This window comes from Erpetoichthys calabaricus, chromosome 17 (genome assembly GCF_900747795.2).
Source record: "Erpetoichthys calabaricus chromosome 17, fErpCal1.3, whole genome shotgun sequence".
Taxonomy (NCBI): Eukaryota; Metazoa; Chordata; class Cladistia; order Polypteriformes; family Polypteridae; genus Erpetoichthys; species Erpetoichthys calabaricus.
The window spans coordinates 50,189,192-50,201,721 of record NC_041410.2 but is presented as its reverse complement, the minus strand read 5'-3'; the positions used below and the strand labels follow the sequence as shown (position 1 = coordinate 50,201,721).

The 12,530-nt window shown below is 41.5% G+C and overlaps 1 protein-coding gene across 1 annotated transcript in view; it reads right to left on the bottom strand.

Moving 5' to 3' along the window:
• Positions 1 to 9,032: 9,032 nt before the first annotated feature.
• The window catches only part of snx22 (sorting nexin 22), a 38,914-nt gene continuing 35,416 nt past the window's right edge, over positions 9,033 to 12,530 (bottom strand). Inside the window, exon 6 of the mRNA XM_028823019.2 lies at positions 9,033 to 10,222. Within this exon, the coding sequence (XP_028678852.1) occupies positions 10,110 to 10,222 (113 nt within the window). The 3' untranslated portion in view covers positions 9,033 to 10,109. The remainder of the gene's footprint in view (positions 10,223 to 12,530) is intronic.

The window sequence follows — 12,530 nt, the reverse complement described above, 5'->3', positions numbered from 1 at the left end:
AACAAATCACACAATTCTAATTCCCTTATGATTGTTGTGCTTTCAAACAAAACAATGCTATATACAATGTGAATTATCAATATGTTTAATATATAATGTACAATTTTTATTTTTTTTTTACTGCCACCATCTTTGGATTCTTTTGGAGAATCAAACCAATGAAATGAATCTGTACACTTCAATGGATAGTTAGAAAGAATCGAATCAGTAAAATGTATCGAACAGCCTTCAGTACTTGTGGACGGTGGCAGAGCTTTACTGATTAAATAGCCGTGTACCTCAACGGTTTGGATTTTCCTGGTAAAGAGAAGGACCTCATCTATCGGCATACTTCTCAAACCCAGATGCTCCATTGTATGAGTTTTCTTTTGAAACAATAGAAAAGGAGCGACGGGGAGTTGTGCCCAGCAGAGCAGCATCCTGCCTGATCTGAGGTGTTATTCAGAGGTTGGCTTTGAGAACTTCCAGGGCTCAGCTTTCTAAAAAGACAAATAGATGGGCACCTCTGAGGACTGCTGAGATAATCAACACACACCGAAGGGGTAACTCTTCAAGACGCCGGTATGATTGATAGATTGATCTTATTTTGCAATGCTGAGCCTGTACTCCTTACCGTTGTTCTAAATGTTTAAGAGGAGGGCGGGACTTTTCAAAATCTCTCTGCATAAAGTCTTGTCTCATGGGACCTGAAATTATCGCTGTGAATGTCTCATCCCAACATTTCCTTTTATAATAGAAAGATATATATTTTTATAATTTTAATTTTATTAAAATCAAAAAACATTCCATACATGCAAGTCAAGTTTAACACCCATGAGAAAGAGAGCTAGGTCAGCAGAGTAGCACTTTAATAATAGTAAAAATATGTAAATAAGTAAATGAATAAAAATAGAACAGAAAAAGGGGAGAGAACTTCCTCAATTTAAATGCTTATTCTAAAATGTTATTGATTAGATCCTGCCAGATTTTGCAAAAGTTCTGCACAGATCCTCCAAGTGCGAATTTGATTTTTTCCAGTTTCAAATAGTATATAACATCAGCTACCCACTGACTTAACAGAAGTGAGTTTGGATTCTTCCAGTTGAGCAAGATAAGTCTACGTGCCAATAGTGTCGTAAAGGCGATCACAGTTTGTGTGTCCTCCACTTTAAGCCCATCTGTTAGCCCACCAAACACAGCTGTTAGTAGGTTAGGAGAGATTGAGACACCAAGGCTGTCTGAAAGGCATTTAAAAATCTTGGTCCAAAATGATGTTAGTTTGGTGCAGGCCCAAAAAGTGTGACCCAGTGAGGCTGGAACTTGATTGCTGCATTCACAGGTTCGATCTTGCACTGGAAACACTTTGGACAATTTTAAGCGAGACAGATGTGCTCGATATATAATTTTGAGTTGAATAATTGTATGTTTTGCTGATATGGAGCTCAAGTGAATATATATATTTTATATACTGTATATATATGTATACTAGTCATTTAGCCCGTTACAATGACGGGCGCTAGAACAGTAGTGCATAAACATTAGTAGGAACAGTCTGTATTAAATGGCAAGGGACTTTGACCTCATTCTTTTTGTTGGTCGTATTTTTCTTTCTTTCAGCCTTTCTTTTGTTGATGTTTACTTGCTGAGCTGACCGTTCTTCGTGGGCTGCCGCCGTGTATTGTGTGTCTTTAATTTTATGTGACAGTAATACTGTCTTGTACGGCTCTATTCAATAAGGGCGCGTACAAAAAGGCGAGCTTCAAAAGGGCGACCTCAATTGAGTGCGGTGAATAAAGGCGTTCGTAGATAATTTAGTTCAAATGGCTCTGGAATATGTGAAGAGCAACAAAGGTGCAGATCTTTATTTACACGCGCCTTTATTCGCTGCGCCCAATTGAGGTCACCCTTTTGAGGCTCGCCTTTTTGTGCGTGCCCTTATTGAAGGATACTGTCTTGTACGTCCGCTGGCTTGTACGTCCGTAATATACCTTTAATTTTCTCTGGCGGTAATACAGGCGTGCACGTCGGTAATATGCCTTTAATCTCCTCTGACAGTAATACTGGCTTGTATGTGGCTGTAATATGTGTCACTGTATTGTGTACCTCTAATTTCCTTTCGCAGTAATACTGGTTTGTATTTCCGTAAAACGCCTCTAACTTTCTCTGACAGTAATATCGCGCATCGCACTGTGCCCCACGCATGCGCACTTCATCAGAAGACACCCACACACGGACACCTGGACGCACAAAGGGATTTTATATTATATATATATATATATATATAGTGGCAAGTGGCTGGGGGTGGTACCCAGCCAGGACGCCTGGAAGGACCCGAGGAGGGGTTACGCCTCCTCCAGACCACGAAGGGGCGACCACCCTGGTGGCTTTTGGGACCATGGGAACAGAGCTTAGAAGCTCAACCCTATAAGGGCCTGTGGTCACCGCAAGGGGGCGCCCCAATGCCCAAGGAGCCCTGGCCCTCAGCACTTCCGCCACACCCGAAATAATTTTCTAAATACCTCAGCAGATTCAAAACTCGGTCCTGCAAACTAAAAGGCCTTTCTAACTAAATACGCGTTTTGCAAACTGAAAGGAAAATATTTTTTTATATGTTACTTTCTTTATGTGGTTTGTAGTGATGGCCAAGAAAAACTTTTAATCTCATATTTTTTATGCAGACTGGAGATAACAACATTTCTGATATAAGTGATGTCAATGGTGACCAGTGTTGGAAAACAACAAACTGTCAAATATAAAACTGTCCGGGGTTCAAGTCTAAGTCTGGTGCCTGTCTGTGTGGAGTCAGCATTTTCTCATTGTGCCTGCATGTGTGTTGTGATTTTATTTTTATTTTTTGACCAGATTCGTTTTATTGGTGACTGTTAACCTGCTCTGTGCACTGAGTCGACAGCAGCCCCTCTGTGACCTCAACTGTCGATTTAAAGATGGACAGATACACTCTAACGAACATGAAGACTCTCCCTACTGTAAGTGGATTACTGTCAAATGAAGCAGGTCAATTCTTTATATGATGCCCTAAAAAGGTGTTTCGAGATATAAAATTTACAAAAAACATGCTTGTGCTCTGGGCGGCATGGTGGCGCAGTGGGTAGCGCTGCTGCCTTGCAGTTAGGAGACCTGGGTTTGCTTTCCAGGTCCTCCCTGTGTGGAGTTTGCATGTTCTCCCCGTGTCTGCTTGGGTTTCCTCCCCCAGTCCAAAGACATGCAGGTTAGGGGTATTGGCGATCCTAAATTGTCCCCATTGTGTGTGTGCTTGGTATGTTTGTGTGTGCCCTGCGGTGGGCTGGCGCCCTGCCCGGGTTTGTTGCGCCCTGTGTTGGCTGGGATTGACTCCAGCAAACCCCCATGACCCTGTAGTTAGGATATAGCGGGTTGGATATTGGATGGATGGATGCTTGTGCTCTAACTTTATCTTGTAATATAATCCTTGAAACATCCCCGTCTGGGTTGAACCCTGATTCCAGAGTACCCTTGTAGAGGAGCTGTTTAGCTTTACATGGATGTTCTCCCCGCCACTGTCGCATTGAAAGGACTACATGTAACCCTTTGCATTTACCATTTTTACATTCCATTATTATTCTAGATTCACAAATAAACAAACTGGCTGAATCATAAGTGGCAAAACTAGTTAAACAAACTCTCCTCTTAAGAATAGTCAAGTGCCAATATTTATCCTACACAAGGTGGACTGGCTAATGTCACACCCGTCTGCAATGTAACAACACCAGTGACACTCTTTCTTGAGGGCAAAAATAAGATAAAATGACGGGCACTTATGTGGAAGCACAAAATTATTATATGATATGGGTACCACGGGGGCACAGAGATGAGCTGCACACCTTCAGGAGACTGGGCTGCTGTGTGCGTGAGGAGTGAGCGTATAATTTGGCAGGGTGACAGAATGGCGCGCTCCCAAAGGTTTGTTCCTGCCTTGTGCCGAGCTTGCCAGGACAGACACCAGGCACACAGAAACACATACTGGATTAAATGGGCTCTAAGATGAACAGATGGATTTTTGTTCTAAATATTTTACAGAAGTGACTTGCCAATGAGTTCATGCGTTAAAAAAAAAAAAAAAAAAAATCCTAATCATCGTTGGGCCTTACAGTAGACAGATGGAAAAGTGCGTTACGTAACATAGCACTGCAGTACTGCTGCATACAGATCAGTGTTTACAGGCAGACTTTTGCTCAAGTGCATTTTGTATTTTTTTGAATATAACAAGATTATTTACAAGCTGCATGATTGCCATGCTCTCTTTGTAGTTGGCATTACCTTCACTACGAGGCCATGCTAACCCTGATTTCAGAGAGGTCTGATTAGCAGCATACAACGGTGAGTTTGATTCAGACAAATAAATGATGCTGTCTAAATCTGAAGAGGAACTTCACATATCGAAAACCTTATAGGAAATCCATTAGAGGCACACATTCTCTAGCAGATTAAACTGAATCATGCAAAAGAATCTTTTATAATACTAGGGGGCTTGGCCCCCTGCTCTCTTTGCTCGCCTACCCCCTGACCTCCCTCCCCCTAAAGGGCACACTTACGTGCCAGCCACTTCACGTCTCTGCCGCTCGTGTTGTGAAGGGGATGCTGAATGCACGCTATGGAGAGGCGGTCGGATCAGCTGCTGGCTTGCTGCGTGTCCTGCTTGTCGCGCTGCATGTCGATCATTTAAAAGCCTGTACAGCAGCTGTCCTTCTGTCTCACTGCCTTGTCTTGCAGGACGTTAAAGTGTCCCCCCGAGAAAATCTCATATTGTCTCCTTCCAAGCCTTACAAGATTTTTTTTTTTTTTTAAGATATAGAGATAATGACCATGTGTGCTAAACAAAAGATTAATAATATTTATTGTCATGAAAGTATAAAACTAACCACGTCACCTGGTAAGGGTTGCCCATAACAGTTGGAGTGTTCTTTGCTACAAACACCATCCCTGCGGAAAGTATTTACTAAAAAATGCCAGGCACTCTCCAGAGGCCCTGCCTGTTTAAATGACCGACAACAACTATCAGATAATGGATAATTGAAAGAATAGCGTGTAACGGCCGGCCACTACACTACCAAGACTATTCCTTGGATAACCTGAGGCTTCTTGATCCAATAACAAGACGTACTCCTTACAAGTTGTACTTTTTTTTCCCCACATGACGAAATAACCAGCAAACAGTAGACAGGAATGTAAAATCAAACACGGATATATTGTAAGTGATAAGGACAAACAAATATTCAATAATGTAGATATGTGCACACAAAACACCACTATCCCAATGACACCAGTGACTAAGTACTATATAAAAACACGGAAATACAAATATTTACAAAAACCCTCCCATGCCCCTAAACAATAAATAGAAACATGGAACACAAATACAAGCACAGATTAGTTAAACACAGCAATTGAAATGTGGTCATAAATGAGTCCAACGTTAATAAAGTCCGGCAGTATCGATACTGGCTGTAATGTTATTGTACTGCTTCCCGCAAACAAAGCAACCTCACTGTGAAAGTCCTGCCAATGGCTGGGATGAATCCAAACCCCAGGGTTTCTCAGCATTGGCTGTCGTGATGATAAATCGGATGTTGAAAATGCAAGCAGTGGAATAAAGCAATGATCGACAGTGAGGAGTTGGTAAATGAACGGCTAAATTGTCTTCTTTTCACTCCTCGATTTCTCCCCTCTACTTCTACTTCTACTTCTCCTCTCGCTTGCTCCCCTCTCCTCTTCGTTTCACTCCTCTTGTTTAAATACAGAATGTCCCAGATGTAGCTGGTAGATTCAACAGGTTATTTCCGTCTTGGGTTGTGGTCTCCTTCCATCATCCTTCCCCTCTTCACTTACGGGGACAAAGTTTACTGACGCACATATAACAGACATTAAACGGGACGCTGAAAACAAAATGCACTCAGCACAGACAAAAAAACCAAATACTTATTATTATGTAGCCCCGCTACATTTCCCCCCTCCCCCAACCTTGGACATGAGAGGGCTGAAGTACGGCTTGATGAATCGCCACATGAATCGTATCTGTCTTGGAGTGAGTGCCCTTTCAACTTGGAAATTGACCAGACCTGTTTTTGATATGATTGTTGCTGGCCATAACCGTTTAGGCGCAAGCTTGGCGGAGAATCTCTTGCTGGCATCAGAGAGATGGTGAGCTCTAATCCAGACCAAATCATCAGACTGAAAGTGTGCTTCCTTATGCCAGGCATTATATAACTTGGCATGTCTGGATGTTGAACCCACCAATCTGTTGGATTCTCCACCGAAATTCCTCAAACTTACCTAGATTATTGTAAATGTTGGTTTCTGGACAAGGGGCACTGGAAAGGAGTCGGTCAACTGGGCCCTTCACCCCTCTGCCCAGCGCTACCAAAGCAAGCGTCTCACCTGTGGCTTCATGCACCGCGGTGTTCAGGGCAAACCAGAGCTCGGGGAGCCATTTATCCCAGTCCTGATAGCATTTACCCACATAGGAGGCAATCATGTTCTTCAGGCTCGAAAAATAATAATTACCACCATCAGGATGGTCTTCCTCGAGGTGGTAACAGGAAATGCCCCCATCAGGTCGACTCCCAAACTCTCCCCCGGTCCATCAGTGATTGTTGATTGAAGGAATCCTGCCAGTTTACCAGGTGAGTTTTTCACCTTTTGACAAGTTAAGCACTTCTTCATGTGGTGGCAAACGTCTTTCCAGACACGCAACTCCCAAAATCTTCAAGAGTCTTCGTCCTTCCAAGGTGACCTCTCAAAGAGCTGTCATGGTAATAGTCCAGGAAGTCGGGGATGAGCACCTCCGGGACCACTAGTTGGTGTTGTAGACCCCCAAGGGAGGATCCTGTACCCCCCTGGAGCTCCATGAAGTGCAACTGGTTGGTGCACTGCTGCTCCAGTCCCTCCCTGATGTTTTGGCAGAATGGACTGGCGGCTTGTGCTTGAGCAAGGTCTTGCAGGCTTTTTGGCAGAGAGAGGACCATCTTCTTTGCCTCTGCCAAACACACCATACCCGGTGGCTCTGACGCCCTGGACAGCGCATCAGGCACGATATTGCCACAGCCCTTCCCATAGGTCACCTTGAAAGTAAAGCTTTGGAGGCGGAGTACCCACCTGGTTAGATGGGAGGAGGTCTTCAGGTGGTTGGTGGTTAAACACCCAGGTTAGAGTGTGATGGTCCGTGTACACTTCAAACTCAACCCCCTCCAGATAGTGTCTCCATTTTTCTACAGCCCACACGATGGCCAAACATTCCCTTTCAGCCATTGAATAATTCAGCTCAGCGCTGTGCAATGCTTGAGAGGCATACGCAATGACATGTTCTGCATTGTTGACCTTTTGCGTAAGCATGGCACCGAGCCCCAGGTTGCTGGCATCAGTCTATACCTGGAAAGTGAGCTGTGGATCTGGCTGGGCCAGAACGGGTGGTTTTTAAAGGTGGATTTTAAGCTGTTCAACTGCGTCCTAGCACTCCTTTGTCCACTCTCACAGGACATTCTTTATTCCTCAGGTAATTCAAGGGAGCTGCTATAGCGGCCATCCTGGGGATGAACTTGTGATACCACCCCACTAACCCAAAGAAACGTTATAGTGATTTTAAATCCGTGGCCGTGGGGTAGTCCCAGACAGCGATCCCCTCCGATGAAAGAATGTGCCCGAGGAAGCGGATGTGGGGTTGAATGAAGGTACACTTTTTGGTTTTCAGCGTGAGGTGTACTTGATGTAGTTGCTAGAAGATGGTATCCATGTCACGGAGATGTTGTTTTATTGAAGGGGAGTAAACAATGACGTCGTTGATGTACACAAAGTAGATGTGGCCTATCAAACACCTCAGCACTTGTTCTATGAGCCTCTGGAAGGTGGCGCCAGCATTTTTAAGCCCAACAGGCATGACATTGAATTGGAACAAGCCTTCGGGGGTGATGACTGCCATCTTCTTTTTACTCCCCTCGTCTATCGGCACCTGCCAGTAGCCACTGTGGAGGTCCAACGTACTGAAAACCACGGCGCCGTGCAGTGACTCCAAAATTTTTTGAACCAGTGGCATGAGATATGCGTCCAGGCTCGTCTTTGAATTAACCCCCCTGTAGTCCACACAGAAACGATGTTCTCATGAAAAAGACGGATGAGACCTATAGGGGATGCTCAGGAGGAGGAAGATGGCTCGATTATTCCATCGGTGAGCATTCGGTCCAGATGCCCTTCTTCAGTGGAGAAACTCGGTAGGCTCAGTGCCTTATTGGAATTTCGTCCGAGGTGTGGATTTCCTGAGTAACCCCACTGGTGAGTCCTAATTTTTCAGTCCACACCTCGGCCCATTTCTTCAGCATTTATTCTTTCTTACCTCTTTGGGCCGTTTCTGCACAGGGGCTGTGGCCGAGGTTCACTCCACACTGCAGCGTAAAATCTGGTAAAACATCTGACCTCACCGTGAAAGTCCTGGCAATGGCTGGGATGAATTAGAACCCTGGAGCTGCTCAGTGCTGGCTCTTGTGATGATGAATCGGATGTTGAAAAAGCAAGCAGTGGAATAAAGCAATGATCAGCAGTGATGAGTCGGTAAATGAATGGCTAATTTGTCTTCTTTTCGCTCCTCGATGTCTCTTCTCTCTACTCTACTCTCTCCCTCTCCTCTTCGTTTCGTTCCTCTGTCCCGGATGTAACTGGTGGATCCAACAGGTGATTTCTGTCATGGGTTGCGGTATCCCTCCATCATCCTTCCCCTCTTCACTTACGGGAACAACATTTACTGATGCACATATAACGGACAGTAAACGGGACGATGAAAACAAAACGCACTCAGCATAGACCACAAAAACAAATACTTATTATTATGTAGTCCCGCTACATGTGCATCTCAATAAATCCTTCATTCTTTATTTTATTTAGTGCCGTCGAGGGCATGAACTACCTGAATGTGCTTTACAAGCTAAAGAAGGATACAATAATGTACCAGACATAAAAAATAAACAAGGAGGGCACAGGAAAGTTACCCAACTGATCTTAAAATACAGGTCTGAAAAGTAGCTTTTAAATACAGGTCTGAAAAGTAGCTTTTAAAATAAAATAAAGGTACACTATACAACTAAAAAAGACCAAGTAACATTACCAGATGACAAATATGACCATTAAGTGTGGTGACTGTACTTACTGTCTCAAATACAAAGAAGCAACAAATAAAAAGGAAAAGAAAAACAGGTAAACCTTATGAAAGATGAAGCCTCAAACAGACTGGGAAAGAAAGCTTCACAGTCACAAACCTGAATGAGTTGGTTGCTAACATCTGAAAATTCAATTGTCTAACAGGTTTATAGTGTATAAATAGCAATGACAAATATTTTGGAGTGTTGGACAAACATTTTTGTAAGCAACTGCTTACTTGATCCTTTTCCTTGGTTTACAGGGATTTTACCACCAGTTCTGATTAGGGCACTGGTGCATTGAAGGTCCAGCCAAACCACACTCACACTCACACTCACACTCACACTCAGGTCAGTTTAGACTCATCAGTTCACCTAACATGCAATTCCTCAGGCAAAATGACCAATTTTGTGTGCAGTCCTCCAGGATGTCCTAGCACTGACACACTCTACATGTTGGGAAACTAGTCAGTGTTCATGGATAACAAAAATAACTTGAAGATTTCCAAAAGACAAAGATATTTTGTTGTTTTGAATAAACTTGCAAAATTAGTACAAACAAAATTTGTAATGTTTTAATGTTTTCGCCTATTTAATATTTTGTCCTTTTAATATCAAACTTCATTCTTGCTGTTGCTGTTTCTTGTTAACTAGGTGTTTGGCATTGAATTGCAGGTATATGTTAGTGTTTGCACAGAATTCCTCAAATTACTTAGCTTTGTGTTATTACAAGATCAGCAACTCTACAGTGGCAAGCACCTAATTCAAACTAACAATAAATATAGGTAAAAAAGCATTTTAAAGTTATTATTTACACTCATTTACATGTTTTTATGGATTCACAATATGTGAATAATATGTACAACATGATAAAAGATCAGCTGCTGGCAAGCTTGTATAAAATGATGGAAGACCAAAAGAAAAGGATGCGACTTCAGGAGGATCTTGTACTAATGGTGTCTTCCTGGAGACTTAAACAGATTTTGCATTGTATTTCTTGGTGTAATCAAAGTTGCACAGACAAGGGCTTTCCTGAGTGTAGAAGCCTCCAAGAATACCATCTTCAATAATATTTGGAAGTGAACCTGAAATAAAAAAAATAAATTACAAGCTATCAGACAAAAAAACTTGTTTGGACAAAAAATAAATTAATGTATTTATCCATTCAGTCAGGATAAACAAACCACATATCTTAACAGATGTCAATAGAATACAGTACAGTTTACACAAAATAATAATTCGATGTGAATAATTCATTTAACAGATGGTCTTTGGACTAAGAAGGTAAATATGAATTATATGGGAAAAGCAAAATCAGATTCAATTAAATACTTCAATTAATCAATCACAAGATATAATAAAGAATTCTTGCTAAATATATATATAAAAAAAAACAAGTTGCAATAGACTAGCATCCAGTCCAGCAGGGGCTCACATCTTTACTCATTCCACAGGATCTGGCTACACATGACTCTGATTCCAATTAAGTCGGAATAAAATATGATGAATTTATAAAATAACACATTTATTTCAAGAAGCATACATGTAAAAATGTATATGTATAGCACTTCTACACCCATACACCAATTGTAATACAAAGAATCTTCTATAACCCCAAATCAGAAAAAGTTGGGAATGATAATGGAAAATGCAAAAAAACTCCAAAAAAAACAAAAAACACAGTGATTCTTAAATTTACTTTGACTTTTATTACATTGCAAACAATATGACCCCAAGATATTTCACGTTCTGTCTGGTCATCTTCATTTCATTTGTTAATATACAGTACATCCATTCCTGCATTTCAGGCCTGCAACACATTCCAAACAAAGTTGGGACTGAGGAAAGTAGGGCCAGTAATGAGGTAAAATAATAAATTAATGATGTGGTTTGACACAGGCGATTGTAATAATCATGATATGGTACAAAAGCAGTATAAACGAATGGCTAAGTCTTTGAGGAGCAAAGATGGGCACAGGATCTCCAGTTTGTCAACAAACACATGAGAAAATTATTGAAATGTTTAAAAACAATGTTCCTCAAAGAAAGACTGGAAAGGATTTGCATAATACTCCCTCTACAGTGCATAATATCATTAAACAATTCAAGGAATATGGAGGAATTTCACTGCATAAAGGGAAAGGGCGCAAGCCTAAGAAGAACACCCAAGTCTCTAAATGTTTTAATCCCAAAAAGTTTCTAAAAATTAAATACTGTGTAATGTTTGAGAAGGTGGAAAAAAGTGGTTGTCATGTAGAGGTGCAACAGTTAAAACCTTCTCTGTCTTAAAGTGCTTCTTTCTTTGGTTCCATATTCTGAGTGAATGAAGGGCAATTGAATTCTTAGTGTATTGACAATAATTTGTATTTACTGGGGCACAGAGCAGTACTGCAAGATTTTAATTCTGTTGCAGACCAGGCATGTGTATATCCATCGATCTGTGTTAATGCCCAGGGGCCTCATGTATAAACGGTGCGTACGCACAGAAATGTTGTGTGCGAACGTTTCCACGCTCAAATCGTGATGTATAAAACCTAAACTTGGTGTAATGCCATGCACATTTCCATGATACCTCATACCCTGGCGTATACAATTTCTCCGCTCGGTTTTGCAGTGCTCCTTGTAGAACTGTTTGTACTTATAAGTACAATTACCCCACTGTAAACTTGCACTACAGTTATAATATTGCACAACCTGAGCCACTTTATAAAGCACGTATTTACATATGATGACGATATCATTTTTAAGATGAAATGCAGCAAAATATGTTGATTATATTATACAGATAAAACTTTAACTTCATTTAAATAATTTGTATTGTTAATAATTAAACATGTGAGGACACGGTTCCACAGCGCTAGCTAGTTCAGGGATTGTTCCTGTATTGCGTTGTATTCTTGCTGGTGCTGACGCGACACTGGAAGGATAGATGGATAGAGTAATTAAACATGTACTACGAAGATATTTCAATGTTCCTTAAAAGTTTTGAAGAATCGGCGTTCTAAGCTTACAGATGGCTTCATGTCTATTACAGAGCTGACTGTGTGGCGATTGGGTATTTGGAGAAAGAAAAGTAAGGACAGTTATTGGAGGTTAGTACGTTTGAAAGAGACAGTACTTCTGTAATAAATTATTTCATCGAAGGTCGCGCATGGCGCAGCAAGCCTCTTGCGTGAGACATGAACAAGCACTGCGCCACCGTGTTCCCATGTTTAATAACATGCTTTCATTCCTATCATCATGAAAAAGATATCACGTATACATCTCAGTATTTTAATTATTCAGAGAGCTGTAATATCATGAATGTAATGGATTATGTGTCCTGTCGGAGAAAGAGAAAGCCCGTTTAAGAAGCAGGTAATGATTCACACACAAAGAGCACATAGAAGATCA